At 34.6% G+C, this 18,329-nt stretch overlaps 1 protein-coding gene across 8 annotated transcripts in view; it reads right to left on the minus strand.

Moving 5' to 3' along the window:
* Positions 1 to 18,329, minus strand: part of LOC131955783 (protein FAM13B) — a 29,405-nt gene that overhangs the window by 9,844 nt on the left and 1,232 nt on the right. For 2 of the 8 annotated variants that reach the window (XM_059320045.1, XM_059320039.1), the window contains exons 2-16: positions 17,737 to 17,872; positions 6,335 to 6,568; positions 5,773 to 5,982; positions 4,730 to 4,913; positions 4,492 to 4,621; positions 3,955 to 4,116; positions 3,696 to 3,838; positions 3,362 to 3,412; positions 3,171 to 3,253; positions 3,026 to 3,074; positions 2,799 to 2,877; positions 1,931 to 1,956; positions 1,769 to 1,811; positions 549 to 987; positions 178 to 307 (exon numbers count right to left, since the gene is read on the minus strand). In XM_059320045.1, the coding sequence (XP_059176028.1) occupies positions 178 to 307; positions 549 to 987; positions 1,769 to 1,811; positions 1,931 to 1,956; positions 2,799 to 2,877; positions 3,026 to 3,074; positions 3,171 to 3,253; positions 3,362 to 3,412; positions 3,696 to 3,838; positions 3,955 to 4,116; positions 4,492 to 4,621; positions 4,730 to 4,913; positions 5,773 to 5,982; positions 6,335 to 6,533 (1,928 nt within the window). In that variant the 5' untranslated portion in view covers positions 6,534 to 6,568; positions 17,737 to 17,872. The other 6 variants (XM_059320046.1, XM_059320043.1, XM_059320042.1 and 3 more) reach the window with 6 other exon arrangements.

Below are 18,329 nucleotides of genomic sequence, written 5' to 3' on the forward strand. Positions count from 1 at the left end.
CCACATATTTTAAAAAGAGAGATTTCTGTTTAATGGGAAAACTCACTCAAACAAGTTTTCAATAGCTTAAAAGATTTTAAAAAAAATTGATATGTTACAGGCATAAAAACAAGTATATTTTGAGATATTAAAAAAAACCCACCCTTGAGCAATCAAATGTAAAGTTACATTACTTACTCATGCTGTTTCTTCAATTTATTTGACCTAGGTGATATTACTGCAACATGGTCTTCTGAAACCATCAGGTGATTTGTTTTGATCCAGATTTGAGTGTCAGAACATTCTTTCTTGGATATAGGTATAGGTTCTAAATAGTATGAAAATAAAACAACCAATAATAAGCTTTTCACAATGTAACACATTTTTTCTAAGATATTTAGTGTTAAATGTGATACAGAATGAGCTATTATTTTAAAAAAAACAACAGCTAAGGTTAATAACATAATTCATTAAAAGAGAAATGCCACCTCCTACTTTTGATAATAAAATACAAAATAACTTAAAAAATAAGCGAAAGTATAAAGGGCAGAAAGCATTCCAGTGCTTACCTATTCCATCGATATGTTCATGCAGGGTTGAGAGATCTAATGGTGGTATAAATAGTTTAATTCCATTACTTGGTGAATGGTCCATCACACCATTTGATACAGGGGAAGTCTGGTTTGTGGAAGACTCTTGAGTATTCTGTAAACTCAGTGACTGGGGTAACAATGCCTTGTTGTCACTCCTGCGCATATTTTTGGTTTTAATTGTAGGGCTCCCATCTCCTCTGTCCAATCTACCCTCTTGTTTTTTCCCTTCATTCTCCTTGTCCCTATCGGCCTGCGAGTGGTTAAGAGAATGATTCAGGTCTTGTGTTTGAGTGACCTCACTAGTGTTGGAACTTGGATGAGAGGTGCTAAGGGTTTCATTGCTAGTGTCAGCTTCCCAGCTTCTTCTATGTTTGCGACTGGGCGTGCGCCGTGGTGGACCCTGAGGCTTCTTATGCTAGATGCCCACAATGATGCAAAGTTATAGGTAAAGTATAAGCTATTACTTCATTAGCTATTTAAAGGAAATTATCATTTTATACAAAATCTAAAATAAACACACAATATAGTATTTATAACAAATGAGAAGTAGCAAAGTTATTCGAAACAAATAAGTACTGATGAATAGACTTTTTATTTTGGACAATAAAACCTTATCATAACATTGCCACAAGAAAGGCTATAATTTAAAATAGGGGGGGGGGGGGGGGGGGGGGAAATATTAATTAATATGTTTTTATATGTTTTGTGCACACCACCTCTATAAATGTCATGTGAGAGCCATTTTTAACAGACAAAATGAGACTTTTTTAATAGCTTTACCCTTTACGGACCTATGCACCAGTGGTCGCCCGTGAATTTTGTATAGTGCAGTCCGGTGCACCAGGGGTTGCCCAACTATGTATAGTATGTTTATTCACGTGCATTAGCGGAAGTCTCATTGATAATGATATTTTGAAGATACTGGCAGAAGTGCAAAATAATATGTTTTATTTCTCAAATGGTTCATTTTCATAGTAAAATAGTTTGGATGCCCCGGCCGGAAAAGGGTTAATAGGCTCATAATTATATAGACTGTTGATGGTAATTCTACTGTTATCATGAAACATCATCTTCAGTTTTTTTTAGCTTAATCTCACTGTAAGTTGTGACTTAAGCAGCATCAATACAGTCTTAATGTCTATTTAAGAGGAATGTACATTTAAATAATGAAAGAAACAGGTAAATTATAACCTTACCCCAGTTAAAATATTGTTCCTTTCAACGTCATCAAAATCTTGCCTAAAAATGATAAGTTTTTATATTTTAAAATACATAAGAAAGAAATAACATTAAGTCAATGATAACTAATAATTAAATATTATTTATTTTTAGATGAAGTCTAAAACTTTTATACTCACACATTATTTTCCTCAGATGTTTCATCCTGTTATAACAGAAGAGCAAAATGATTTTTAAAAAAAAAAAACAAGCTAATGAATGTTCATCTGATAACTATACTCCTATAAAATTACTAAAAATACACAATCAATAATAATAGCTAACATTTTTACTTTCTCGTATATACGTAGTATAGAGAAAGTATTGTAATCGTGCAAAAAAAAAAATCGAGATTTTTACAAATCTCGACGTTTTACACCTCACTGATACGGAAAAACATAATTTTGCAATCTTGTCCGTATGTCTGTGTGTGTGTGTGTCTGTCTGTGTGTGTGTCTGTCCGTGTGTAAACACGATAACTTGAGTACCGTTACAGCTAGGTTGATGAAATTTCATATATAAGTATTATATTAAAATCGTAGATCCGTATCAACTTTTGAGCGATTTCCGACAACCGGAAGTGGTACTTTTTCTACTTTGAATTTTTCAAAAGCCTATAACTTGAGTACTATTTCAGATAGATAAATGAAATTTCACATGTAAGTAAAAGATCTAATTCTCTACCTTCTGTTAAAGTTTGAGTAATTTCCGTTGACCGGAAGTAGTAATTTACGCTACTTCCGATTTCTCAAAAAACTAATGTAAATTTTTAAAGTACTAATACTATTGCGCACCATTATACACACCTTTATTAGGCGTTCGCTTGGTGCGCAATTGTTTTTTACTGAGATTCTATTCTATTTTTAAAAGTTTCAGTATTTAAAATGGATTAAAAATCATAACTATATCCCCAGTTACCATCCCCTGTTGTTTTATATAAGAATATTCGAGAAAGTTTAGGGGAGATCACTACCAGTTTATTTGTATATAGTATTAATTGTAACTTACCATTTCTGAATTTCTAATTGATATTTGATGTTTTTTACGTTTAATCGTATCTGGTGCATCTAAATGAGGATCAACAGAGCTGTAGAAAAGTGAAATTATTTATTAAAAGTTAACTTTATTAGCAATGTAAAGTCTTTTACATATTATATGTTACTTATTAATAGATAAATGGTAAATAGGCTACAATTAGCCTAGGGAAATCTGTAGTACATTCCTTTAATACCCACCTTTCTATTAATTCAATGTCGTCAAAAAAATTCGAGTTGCTTCTAGGAGCTAAAAGAAATAGAATTTAAAAAATAAAGATCATTTTAAAATAGAATAATATATTTTTAGAGAAGAAAAAAGCAGCATAACAAACATCAAACTTACACTGCACTCCAGAGTTCTGATTGAAGTCAATCCTTCCAAATATGTGCTCAGATATAGTCTCAACTATGGTCTTTTCAACAAATCTAAAGGGGTTAGCAAGAAAAATTAATTCAGTAAAGAAAAACTCTTCATTACTCGTGCTAACAACAACATAAGGTAATTTATTTTTTTAATTGTGTATTTTTACTTACTCGTTGGTTCTAGCTGTAATCATAGGGGACTCAATAATGCTGTGAGTGTCACTGAAATCAGGAAGTCGTGATTTAGTATTATGACACTCAAATCTATCGCTACATACATTTTTATTGGCCTGAAATCTTCTGGAAGTGGAAAACTTTTGTTTTCTTTAATAAACCATTAAAAGAAATAAAATGGATTTGCAAAATATTCCATCATATTAAAAAAAAATCCCCTAAATAGACATTTATTACTTTTTTAAAATTATGCAGAGAAAAAAACCAGTAAATATATTCTAAAAATTTAACATCTTTCCGAAGAGTATATGAAGTATATTTCTAAACTTACTTCTCAAGAGTGAAAGGTGAATGAGCCCTAGTATATTCAAAATCTCGTGGACTAAACAAAGGAACTGAGCCATGCAGTGAAAATTTTGGAGGAGTTTGGCCTTCCATGTCAGAACCAGAACTGCTGTCATACAAATTTTTCATCTAGAAAAATATAAATACATTTCTTTAAATACATGGTTGTGAAACACAAGAGCGGAAACAGTGAAAGAATTTAAATTTTATATGTTGCTCAGCATAAAACTTAATTCTATATAAACCTTTCTCGGTGAAGGAATAGGCCTGTAGTCCAAAGTTGTAGATGAAATTGAGGAAGTCATCGAAGTAATACTTTCTGCTGACGGTGAAGAGAATATTGGCAGTGACTGGACTTTAGGTGGGGGTGGTCTTGGAGGCGGCACCTTTTTTTTATTTAGTTTCTCCTAAATCATAATTTTTAAAAAATAATTACTTTAAAACAAGTATATTTCTTAAGCAATGTCTGATTTTCATATATCTAAGTTGCCCTCATATCTCATTAGAGTAGATTAACTATGGTCAGAAATCTGTGTATAAGAATACAAAAATGTTAATTGATAAACAACTTCCTACCCCCACCATTTTCTGCAATTATATAAAATTGACTAAATTTATTTATTTCCAAATATTCCATATAATCAGTGACGCTATTTTACAATAACAAGATGTTATATCAATATTTCATTTTTAAAAATACAATACCTTTTTACTTGTACAAACTACATGTCAAAAATATATCCCATCAACAACTACAATAGTAAATGATTGAACTTAGTTACCCAGAAATCCTTTGGGCTAGGTTGACCATTCTCAACAAACAATTTATCAAACTCTGAGATAAAAAGTTGCATGATGTCCTTGCTTGAATCCATATCTCTAAGCCCATCTATTCCTGATGTCAGCTCATACCTATGAAGAAATAATTCAAACATAATTTTTACTTAATGCTCCACATAACTTATATTGATTCAATACGCTTTATTTGAAATTTAAACTTGATTTTAAAACAGAGCTTACTTGAAAACATTGGGTCCAAATAAAATAGCCAATGAGTAAGCGGACATTTTGTTGTCAAATTCATTTTTAGCTACCATAACCAGCAGTGATGTGATATACTTGAGTAAGTTGTAATTTTCTGATGGCATCAATGCAAGCACTTTCTTCAAATCACTCAAAAGCTGCTCCTTACTAATTTGTGTATCTAAAAATAGTAGAGGTCATGTGTTAATTATTACTTTTGTTTGAACAACATTCTGGTTTAATAAGATTTTATAGTGAATAAATCTCATTAAATGTAGTGGTTCTTCCAAGCACTATTGGTGTGTGTATCTGACGGTCAGTTAAATGATGGCTAAACAGCCCTTGAGTATGGCCTAATGAAGCAGGTTGACTGACGCTTATATACCACACATTTCTTTTAAAAACCTTTGTGGAAAAAAATCTGGCTAAAATATTTTGTTACACAAATTTGTATCTTAAAATAGATCTAGTTATATCAAGATTGATTCATATTATATACACTAAGTTCCAGTAAATATGAGTAAATCAAATAAATGTCATTGGCTTGCATAACAAGGTAGAAGGAATGTATAAAGACATGTCCTTGTGTTGAGAATTGGCTTTCAGCCAACTGATATGGTTTTTAGTTGACAAACACAATGCATGTGTTTTCAATTCAAACATTTATGGTATTAAAGGAAAAGAAGTTTGGAATTTAAAATAATTGACATTCCATGCACAATAATAGACCTACATAAATGAAGCATACAATTGTTTAAAGTAAACACATATATTTATGTAAAGGTTGCAGTAAAAAGCCCTTCACCTATCAGTCAAAAGGGCAAATAGAGGAGAGTGAACATGTTTCTGCAAGCTCTACTTATAAATAGTTTATGTGGCTTCCACTAAGCACAGCTGACTTCAAGTAACCCAGACTGGAGGCAGAGTTGGGGCAGTCTTGCTGAGATGACTTTTATAAACTGCATTTTCTCATAACAATAAGTGTTTAAATAAGTTACATTAAGTATGAAATTATTTTTAAAATGAAGACTAAACACTACCTTGGATAAGAGAAAAAAATGTGCGTGTCAGCCGTTCAGGAACTAGTGTATCAGGCAAGTCTCTGAGAAAAACTTTCAGCAGACCAGCAGTAGCAGGCACATCATTCATTTGTTCCAAATCTACGTCGCCTGATTCTTCAAACTGCATGCGCATCTTCTCCACAACTTTTACACTTCCACTGACTCGGAACAAGCCCACATTGTCCAGACCTACACCAAAGTATACATCAGGAAATTATATATATATATATATATATATATATATATATATATATATATATATATATATATATATATATATATATATATATATATATATATTTATTTATTTATATATAAGACCTAAATTATAACATTAATGGAATTTATCAAATTTTTCAAGTTATTTAAAATTTAAGTTTAGTAGAAGTACACTAGCAAATATGGTTCTTGAGATGCAATATTGATAGGTTCAGTACATTAAATTTTAACTCTAACTTTCTGCCAACAGCGGCTATGAACAATTTATCTAAAATATTCTGTACTTGTTATTAGAAGAAAATCTTTTTTTTTGCACAATTACCGTATTTGTAAATAAACTCGCAAATTCTGCTAACCACCGGTGGCACTTTGGCATCTTCCGGTGCATTCTCCATGAGGTCTTCAAGAGACACTCCAAAGATTCGAGGGGCTTGCACAATACTGACTCCTGTATCACCAGCAGCATACTCCAGTTTTTTTCTTCGCGTTCGAGGGCTAATTAGATTCTTTATTTTGTCCATTGTTTTCTAACCAACTAACTTATCATATTCTATACCTGAAATAAAAAATGAAATGTAAAAAGATGTTCATTAATGTCAATGTATAATTATATTGCACTGAAGTAATTCACTACATCTGTCTCATTACTATGTAACAGCTAGGTTATAACAGCTTATAAAAAGTTTAACTATTTTTGGTTTGTTTTTAAATTCACTAATCTGATATTTTAAACAATGTTTGAAACTAAAGTTAACAGCTAATATAATGAATATAATATTCAGATAGTAGTTAACTGTAATAATATATCTGCAGTAGGCTACATGATTTTAAATAATACATACTTATAAAAGAATCACGTCACAAAATAATTTAAAATAATTAAATCAAAACATTTTAATTTAATTACATATCATATAACAAATAAAAATGGAGAATCCCTTACTAATAGAGCCTGGCTTCATAAAGAAAAGAATAAAACTGTCCTATTAAGCCTTAGAAATTGTAGATAATATATGGCTGAGATTTTTTATATTCATTGCGTCACCACACTACAACATCCTTAATTAAGAAATGTGTTCAGTCAGTACTTAATTTATGTCAGAATGAAGGTTAAAAGGTAGGAGACAATGTGTTTCACAAGGTGATATGGGTGGTGATTCAAGACAATGTTTTTACATATTACAAAGTTGTTTCAGAAATTGGTTGCAAAATTAAAACTGCCGCAATTGTAAAATATGAACTAACTTTTCATTTATTTCCCCAGGTTAAACAAAAACACACACAAAGAATATCAATTTTGTATAACTTTAACCCGTTTCCAGAGATAATTTTAAGTTATTGGGGAGGGGAGGGGGAAAGGTAAGGTCAGAGCAGGAAATTCAAGGCTGAAGGAAGGCAAACCCCCCCCCCCCCACATGCCTGGGGAAAAAAAGTTGTATTTATTGTCAAACAACATTATCTGATCTCCATCACTAAGAAACCAAACATGGTAAGTATTGAATGGATGGACGGTAAAACATGTTACTGGATCAGAAGTTCTTGATGTAAAAGCTTTCATTAAATAGAGTAGATATATTCAGCCAGAAGAAAAAAAAAAACCAGGATAATCACCATCACCCCCCCCCCCCCCCCACCAACCCCGCACAGCTACGTTTAGGTGGCCGGATGAAAAAATAAACAAAAGAATCAATAGTGTCCTATGTACAGCTATGCATGGAATGTCAATTAATGACTAATACTATTGTTTTCCCCGTGTTTTCCTTCCCCCCAGACCGCCTCTCCGGGCTGATCGTCAAGGCAGGCACGGGATAACGGAAAATAAGCCGCTGTGTATCACAGGATGACAACACCGCCTCCCCCTCCACCGTAATCACCAACTTGGTCAGGTCTCTAATTTAGAGCAAACGGTTTAATTAAAGCGAAGAAACTTTTTTTTTTAAACTGAGCACACACCCAGACATTCGACGTGTATTTGCCGACACATTTAAAACCATATCCTGATATTGGTATCTTATAAACTCGAACTGTTATTTAAATGTCATTTTAATTCGCATAGTTTGATGAATATTTCATAGCAAAGTACGGTCTCAATAATTGTAACAGTCGTCTAAAGTGCGGACATTTTCGAATGACGCGTTGTTTTGGAGGGGCTGTAATTCGGTAAGGGGTCATTCATAAAACAACGTCATTCTTTTTAAAACATCTCTACCCCTACCATCGTCACACTGTCACAAAAAGCCAGACTCCATGTCACACCTCAACCTACCCCCCCCCCCCCAATCCTATAGCATCAACCTCAAAAATACAATTTCTAAGTTCGGTCAACATAGAATATATTAATTAATTTTTATTATGTTTTTTTAGTCTTAAAAAATCGAGAAATAGCGGCTAAAAATCCATTTCTAACATTACTTATTGAAAAGTTAGTGTGCCAGACTCTCTGAACCCTCCTCGTCATCGCCAAAACATACCCCCACCCCCCACCCCTCCCATCTACGAGTGTGACGTCGCACTGACTCACGTGTTGGCTAACTTCACCCTCCCTCCCAACACGGTCTACCTGTTCTTCCCGTACATTTCCGGGGCGAGTCGACTCAAAAGCAGAAAACAAGTTTCAAAGAGCAAATCCGGCTTATTAAAAGCCATCCTGCTAATTGACTGCATCGGCCATGTCCCGGGATAAGAAACGACCGAGTGTAATGAGCCGCCGTAAAAACAAATGGGAACAAAGCTAATTTGGGTAGGCCTAAGGTAACCGAGTTTGTGACGATCACCTGGCAAATGTCAATATTTAAAAGCCACGGCGTGGCGCCACTGTGTCGACTATTAAAGCGCCCAACAACAAATACTGGCGTGTGTCCATTAGGAAAGTACAAGATACTAATTAATTTACATGTCATTTGCATTTAAAGAGTTTAGTAATACGATTGCTGAAATGTACTAAACACTACAACGCCGACAAACATGCAAATACAAACTGTTGCGCAATAAGGAACAAACGTGCTGAATAGTGTAATAAAAACAAAACAGTATTGTAAAAAACTGTTGCAATGTCTTAATTGCACTTTTCGGTTATTATTTAATAATTATATCTTTCAGGTATTTAATGAACACATAAACAAACGGATAGTACTTTTAAAAAAAAATTCTGCGTACCTGCTTAAGGTGATCTTTTGGTAGACGTCTAATGTATGTTTCCGTTATAAAATACGGCTTACAGTACTTATCGATAAAAGAAACTGAGTGCCGGCATCCGTTAATAGCAAAGTAGGGTAATCAGTACCTACAACAGCCAACAAGCGATACGGACTAAAACTGACAAATATGTTAGTAGAACAAACAATTATTTCATGCGATCGACACGCATACCCCGTCACCTTCCCTCCACACTCACGGAGAATGTAGCAAGTAAAATATCCGTCTTATAAAAACACTTACATTGAAAAAGCTGTGAAAAAATGCAATCAATTAGTGAACGCGGAGCAGCACTAGTTTAACACTCGGCATGCCACGGCAGCAATGAAGTTTGAAGACATAATGAATGGTAGGATTCATTGCTGTAGGTGTAGACACGACGTCGCCAAAACTAAACAGGACTGTCGAGTCTCGAACTACACGAAGTCGTGCAACGTGTAGCGCTAATGGTTTATTGGTCGCACTATCCCCTACATTAGTAGTTACAACCATCCACGCCACTGTCATTAATAACAACAGGAGGCCTGAAGCTTCGAGCTTTCTAATGGTGCTAGCAAGCATCTACGTGTACAAACATTAGCTCAACTTCCCCTCCCCGCCTAAATAAACTCTATTGTTGGAGCTGGACACTGTAAATTCAAGCTGATCGATAGGATGATTCGTTACGTTTAAAAAAATTTAAGCTTTAAGAGAGGCGGTAAAAAACTAACATATTAGGTCTTGTTGAAGTTTTCTCGAAATAAATGAGTGACTTAGTGAACTTGTTTCTCTGTGTTTTTTATGTGCATATGATAAACACACGTGTGTATGTTAGTGTATGCCACAGTTTATGCAGCAACCAGTGTAAAAGCGCGTGTGTACACCCACCTGTGTACCCATTTATTTCAGGCTAAGTGTTGGTCCCCTTTCACATTGGCCATTTCATGACGCACGCAAGTTTAGCACAGCAGTTCGTCCCAACAGAGAATAATTGGTAAAATTCCACAACACAACAGATTACTTTTTAAACCGTTTTGATATTTCACTTTAAAAAATGGAATTGAGTTTTTAATTACATTTGCTTTCAGCCCCCACCCCTACACACACATTCTTTTACACTGGCAATCCAACATATCACATCTGGAGTCATTATGCATTACGTTAATTAGACGGCTTACTTAAGTAATGTCACGCTTTTGGGGTTTAGTGGGAGCGGATCAACTAGTTTGTTAGAATGGTGAAAGTCCGAAGCCTTTATATGAAAATGAAAACGTGGTACCGCGCATTGCTATATATTAGTTATTATACTTATTTACGTTTACCGGTAAAAAAAAATATTTTTAATAAATTCTACGGTTATGGGTGAACAACTTAATTAAGCACTCTATTACTCAAAATGACATTTCATTAATATTTAATTATCACCCTCATTTGGGGTTTACGGGTGAGCGATTTGACTGAGATATAAATAAGTGCACGATTAAACGCGTGTGGGTGGGTGGGTTGTTTATTAATTACGAATGATCTAGAGACAGGACGGAGGTAGGTAAAACGTGTGGGGGGGGGGGGGGGGGGCAGTAGTTTATTAATTACAAATGGTATCTAGAGACAAGACGGAGGTAAAACGTGTGTGACCGCCACGACCTTAATTATAGAAGCCAACCTGTGTGTGCATTGATAAAAATGTTCACGTTAATATCTCACGCGAGAAATACGGCGGCCTCAATTAGGAAATTAAATTAATTAACTACACCCAAGTCAAGCTGCTGATTACGAAGGCAGACGAAGCATGATACGTTAATGATATTTTAAAAAACAACGAAAGATGTAGTAGCTATATCAGATTCGGATAACTATGGGTCTCAGAATGAAATTAGTTCGGCGTTAACAGGTCACGTTCTCAGTTTATGACATGAAAGGGTGCCTATACAACAGGTATTGGGTTGGCACTGAATGGGAATAAAAGAACAGATCTTTAGCCGGTACTGTGTTTACACTGAATAGGTATTAGAGGACAGATCTTGAACTGCTAGAGTGTTAAAACTGAATACGACTTAAAGAGCAGATCTTAAACCGATAGTGTGTAGTAAAGACCAGATCTGTTTCATGAATGTGTTTCAACACGGGAGACGAGCTAACAAAATATCTTATAGCTCGAGACTTCATGCCTGTAACTTGACACTGACAAACCCAGGCTTTCAAGACAGCAAGTCACTTGAAACATCGATATTCACCCCCTGATCACAACGTGAATGTTTCTAACATGATTATCATGGAGCCCAGAAATGCTAAAAAACGATTGTCAAAAGACTATAGTAAACACACTATTTTTAAAAAAATATATACTTTTGAACAACACGAATCATGGTCTATAACTAGTACTATGATGTAGAAAGAACTAACAATGTGTTCTATTATTTACTTTAAAGTTACACAGCTCATTATTTCCTACACCATTTCACACGGACAAAGGTGGATCTCAGTACAAACAGCATCGAAACACCCCCGAGGAACGTACGTCACACAAGGAATGCTTGATAAAATGGCATGTTATTTTTTTTTTTAAACTGCAGAAAACCAAACCCGAAATTGTAATCACTTTTTTTTATTGCGCCATATCAGATTTCCTGTTGAAACGGGAAACACTGACAAGCTCCAGCTGTACCCGTGTATACGAACACAGTTGTTTACCCGGTTCTTCTCACGCCAAAGTAGAGAAACATGAATGGTCAATGTTGTTTAAGTTTTACACAGACACTTTTTGATATGTTAACGTATGTATCTTCTCAATAAATAGAATGCTTTCAAGAAAATACACTCCTTTTCAGTATTGCACTAAAATGGAAAAAAATATATCCTATCCTTACATGTTGATCGTTCGCGTCAATCGTTGATAAGCTTTTTAAACCAACTACCAATGCCAAATCCAGTTAATATTAAATCACTTACCCGTGTCGAACTAAAATCGTATCCTTATCTGGTAGATCTAGTGTGCGTTAACAGTTAACGGTTAACTGGTGCTAAAATTTTATAACACGCATACCCATGTCAAAATCCAGTGAATTTAAAGCACCACCTAAAACTGCAATTACATTTTAACATGCTACTTTATAGTGTGATTAAGTTTTACTGCAGAAACGCGGGTTATGTAGTCCAGGACAAGCAGAGCTTTTATTTAAAATTAAACATGTAAAGTGATTGCCATGAAAATGTTCATTACCATTAACTTGAGATGTTTTGATACTTCACGCTGTAGTTATAATTTTGGCCGTTACAGAATACGAGAAAACAAGGTAAGCGCTGTACTTTAACCTGCTTTGTTGATACTACCTTGAACCTCCGAGAAAAATACAGAGTAAAAAATTTCCCCTTCAAATTTGTTTGCAGCATAAAACAATGGTTATGTATATGTTGTATGTACCGTGTGCCGCTCTTAATTACACTGCAGTGGCACTTGAACGAGTAGAAGAGGCAGCGGGACATCGTGCTGCGGGGTGAAGACATCTGACATAATAAACAAGGTGCTGTTTACACCACTAGCACCCATTTCTCCCGGTCTATCGGAACATACAGGGAGCATCTGGTTACGAAAATAGGTCAGGGTTGTTACCCCCCCCCCCCCACAGGGGTAATAACTTATGCGATCTAAATAAGCAATTTGCTGTTCGATGCTTATCGATCCCACCGATCAGAACTGTGTGACTGAACGTGTTGATTATTTAAAATAAATTTAAAAAATAATTGGGGAAAGTGTGGGCGGCGTTTATTCTAACACTGACCACTCTACCCGTTATTATGCCACGGTCAACGAAACGTGCGATCCATGTAGAGGCATCACCTCAAAATGCCCACAGGTGGGTCGATCAGGGTTTACAACGTTCATTGGCTACTTCACTTCATCTTAAATCGACCGCTTTCTTTTAGCCTATTTTTAGCACGCTTTTCTAAAAATGTCTTTAATGGATCGAAACATGGGCCTTTCTAAAAGTGAGGGCTATTTATACTTTCTGAAAAAAATGCCGACTTTTAAAAATTAAGGCACCATTGATTATTGAAACCAAATGAAACTAATTGCTGGATTTAAAATGTGAATACGTGCGTTCAGCGGTGCTCAGTTACCGCATCAAATTATCTTAGTAGGCCAAGAATTTTTACTTTTAAAAAGTTAAAGGAGTGCTATAATATCAACTAGACAAAAACAAGCAGTCCTAGCGCAGGTCACTTCATTATGTGAGAAGTATTTAAAACTATAAACCACGATCAAAACTACAAAAATTAGAAAATTATCCACCCCCCCCCCTTCGATCGTACACACAACGCAGTATTAATTAACTGCGATGGATAGAAAGAGAGTAAGCTTTCATTGAGAAAACAACGGTGTTTGTCAACAGCAAAGAATAATGAAAGGTGTTTTCATGAACAATGTACGTCACAAAAGATATTCTGCTGAGGTTTTAAATAACATTTTTCTGTTTACTAACTGCGGATTGCAACATCCTGCTAATAATTACGCAAAGAATAACTTAGCGGCGACGAGATCTCTTAAACTGAATACAGGCTATAGCTGTGAAACCAAACATCAATCAATATACTTTTTAAGTATTACGGGTTCCAAGTAAAGTACCCAAAAATATGTAATACATACATTCTTAGTAATACATCGGACAGATAGATCCAGAAAACTTTAAAGTTAAAGAGCAAAAAGAAGCTGACAAGCATACCAAGTACCTCGGCGTGTCACTGATTAAAGGCCGTCAATAGATAATGGCACGCAATTTTGGCCCATTTTACCCCCGGCCAGAACATGACAGACACAAACTATCAACCCCTTTCTCCCCGACCCATGGAACTGAAAACAAAATGTACTTTATCACAACAAACTTGACAGAAGAGGACACGCATTCACCTTCATGTGATACTGTGCTTCGTCAAGTATGAAAAGTTACCGTGTAGCTGCTGTTGTTGTTGTTATTGGTAGATAAAATACTTTAAAAAAACTTTTTAAAAAAACACGTTTTTCTTGTGGACTAAAAAGTAGAAAATAACTATTTACATACATTTGATGACAAAAAACGTGGGTACGTTCACCATCAAATTTCCCGACCCATCTGCCCGACCCACGTTTTTTGTCATCAAATGTATGTAAATAGTTATTTTCTACTTTTTAGTCCACAAGAAAAACGTGGTTTTTTAAAAAGTTTTTTTTAAGTATTTTATTTTCTCCTTTTTAGTCCGTTGCTACACATGAAAAACGTGGTTTTTAAAAAAGTTTTTTATATAGTTTATTTTCTACTTTATCTAATGACTTGATTAAGTATGAATTGACTAAGTGTTTATAAATACACGGACTAAAAAAATCTTGAGCGACCAGGATTCGAACCTGGGTTGTCGCGGCCACAACGCGAAGTACTAACCACTATACGATCACGGCCAGCGCGCTCACATCGATTGGGGCCGAAGTAACTGTGTCAACAAGCCTCCAGTCTTGTCGGTATCTTTAGAAATCATGTCCTCAATTTTATGGTCCTTTGGGCGTAATTAAATTAAGCTAATTACGGTCTCTAATTGCTAGTTTTTATGATTGCATCTGAAATTGTTAGGCGAAAGTAACCTGCATGCCAAATTTCAGATCTATAGAGCAATCAGAAGTGGGCTAATTTTCGATGTCAATTTTAACAACAAACATCCAAACAAACAAACAAACAAACGCGAAGCTGAGTTAAGAAAAACGTGTTAAAAATCTAGTCCTCGACTAGGCCAACAGGAGTATGGGACGTCACTCGGCTGTAATGTAGCTTATGAGACGTTCTTATTCTCCCCCCCCCCCCCAAACCCAGTGTCTATTTGAAATTGTGTCTTATGGGAACACGAAAAAATACATTGAAAAATATAATATTGATGCTAGATATCTATTATATCTAATAAATGGAGTTTCTTTCAGGCATCTCTTCGGGGAGGGGGGGAAAGTAGGGGGGGTGCGAGGCACTGCCCTGCAACACCCTTCTCCCCCCTCTCCCCTAAAGAGAGGATTAATATACCAATTATATACTTCAACTAGTATCCGCCCAAATCCCAAGAATTTAAGTACAACCCCCCCCCCGTCCTCCTCGAAGTTTCAAGTGCTCCCCCCTCCCCAGGTGAAAACTGCTTATAAAAACAACTGTTCACTGGTGGTAAGACAAATGTTTGTGTTTCTGATCACACCAACACACTAAGTGGGGAAATCTGGGCCGAAACGTGATACACTAATGTTGATGGACAGTCATTAATTTAAGAAATGGCGCACTGTCATCGTAAATGATCTTGTATCCCCTAATGGCCGTGTCAAACGACCTGCGCTGACATTCAATTAAATGACACGTAAGGGCGATAATTTATCATGGATAGTTTACTTGTTTTGTGATAGTTTTCACCTCGTTTTCAACTTTCACTGGTTTGCGCTGAAATCACGTGATTGTGCCTATTTCTGACGAATTAAAGTAAAACGACGTTTCCACAAGACCGCGAGGCGCGTGTCCAGGTTTGAATGTCAAAGGTCAGGACAACGTGAACAGTATTGGAAGGGCAGCGCGTGCTGGGGTCGAGTGGCGTGACACACAGTGCGAGCAGCGTGACACGACCAATACAAATGTCAATAGAAAGATAAAGTTTTATCCAATAGCGTGACTCACTTTATTTTGTGAGGCTGGTATTGCCGATATCGATACTATAGTACTTGGGGGGTTTGGACTAGAGTAAATGCTGGGTGCACAATAAGGGTTTACAGATCTAATAAATAAATAAATGTACAGGCAATGGATTTATGTCTGAATTACTAGTACAAAAAAACGAATGCCTTAAAAAAAAAGCAAGTTGGAACATGATACATACACCTATTCTCAAAATGATCCCTAATTGTATCATCTTTAATCAAGACATAAATGCAGACCTACTGACAGTGGAAAGGCAGGACACTGCTTTCAAGTAAATTCACGTTTCCACAGATTATAGGCTGTGAAATACTACATTTTTAGTGCCAATGATATAATCACATCTGATCAACAGGCTTAATAATAAATTAAATGTTCATAATGTAATAAAAAATAAATTTGGGTAAAACATACACTAAATGCTGTACACATTATCACTAAACACACATGAAACCAATCTCAGACTGACACTTGCTAGGATTTAATACAACAATCTTCTAAAATGCAGGAACTTAAAAAAAAAATCAATAAGGCATAACTATAAATAGAATGTCTTTGATATATCACAGATAAGGTGATCTGACAAATATTAGACCGGCAAAGGTTCTTTTTAAATGGATTTTTAAATAGCTTCTGCTAATTTCACTTAGTGAATAAAAATGGAATATGTTTGCATAAATATCTTTAGAAATGAAGTTCTATACGTTCTAAAAACAAATGTGTATGCTTTTAAAGCAGTATATTTTAGCACAACTTAAAACCCATTTAAACACACCTAAAAATTAGACAACTTGAAAAAGAAAGAGTGTAAAGAGACACACATTTACTGATAGAGTAAGTTTTACTGTTACACTACAGTATGATCAGCTGAAAACATAATATATTGACCATTAGGTGCACACTCAGCACACATGACTTTCTTATAATAAAAACAATTGATGGATTTTATCCATAAATACTACTGACAGAACTATAATGAAGATCAATCTATCTTGCCATTCAGTTTTATTGACAAAAACTAGAAATTCATAGTACTTTATTGGCAAGAAAAATGCCATGGCAGTTCTTATGTTTGTTGCCATCTTTTGTTCTACATGTATTTTATATAAATCAAATAACATAAGTAGTATATTAACATGCTAAAAGAAACTTTGGTAAATTATTAAAAGTGTGAGCCTTTACTTAAAAAAATGTGTCAAGACATTTAATAGAACTAGAAATGTAAAACTGTTTTCAATTTGTTGCCAAGCTGAGACAAATGTGATTTCTGAATATACATTTTAAAAATATGTAAACTAACATTTAGATTGAAGAACTTACAACTAAATATGATAATCGTGTAAGAATCCCCCCCCCCACCCAACCTCAGAAAAACATATGCCCAACTTAAATTAATTTAGTATAGCCAAACAGTTTTGTGAGGGTCAGTTATGCCTGGACAAGAAAACATGGAATGCCCTCAAGAGCTAGTCAACACTTTCAGTGAATAGTAACACTAAGTTTAAATGGATTTTTTGTAGCTACAGTAGATACAGATATTGGGTGACATCACTAAAAAAAAAACAGTCATGAACAGATCAATTTAAAATTCAAATATTAAAGACAGCCAAGTAATCAAACTTGATAAGCTTTGGGTACCTCTTATGATGTAAATTAGTAAGTGATTTGATATGATGTAAATAGGATGCCTTAAATTGCCATTGTTAGGTGAAACTGTATGTTGGATTAGTAATAAGTTATTTAATCTCAAAGTCCCAACAGTACCTAGGTAGATTTTTTAAGGGAGATGCTATATTACAACAAAAAGTTTGGAAACAGCTGATGAACAACATTTAAAATGAAATGGTAAAATTGTACTTACCATAAAAGATTGAGTATTCAGCAGTAGAAATCATTCAGTTTATGGTTGTTTCAAAAACTTGAAAATGATTATTTTAATTAATAACATCTCCCAAGGTGTATTCAATACTGGAAAAATCTGAGATGTCGACATTGGTCTGTGGATAAAATTAAGATGTTTAATATAATTTATTATTAGAATTTTCTACTTAATAAGTTAAAAGAAAAACTACAGCTGAAAAAATCGTAAGAAATCTCTTAAATTAAATGTAAATTTTAATCTATGCTAGAAGAAAACCAATTGAAGAGCAGGTCTGACCGATAAAGTATGTTCTTTATAAATTTAAATGCTCACAAAAGGATTTAATTTTTTAACAGAATTATTTGAATCCCTAAATCAGTTTGGGTCTTAAATTTAATGTTTTGTTAAATTGCAGTTATTATACATACTCAGCAATGGTTGATGTTAAAGTTAAATAAGGAAACAATTGTTTAAAGTTTAAGTTTAGTGAGAAAAACTAAACTTGGTAAGCATAACCTAAGCCTAATTAATAATTAGACTTTACAGACGTTAGGCATTATAATTATATAAACTTATCAAGCTAGTAGATCTTG

Source organism: Physella acuta, unplaced genomic scaffold, assembly GCF_028476545.2.
Source record: "Physella acuta isolate Inbredline_101_S28 unplaced genomic scaffold, ASM2847654v3 ptg001101l, whole genome shotgun sequence".
Classification (NCBI taxonomy): Eukaryota; Metazoa; Mollusca; class Gastropoda; family Physidae; genus Physella; species Physella acuta.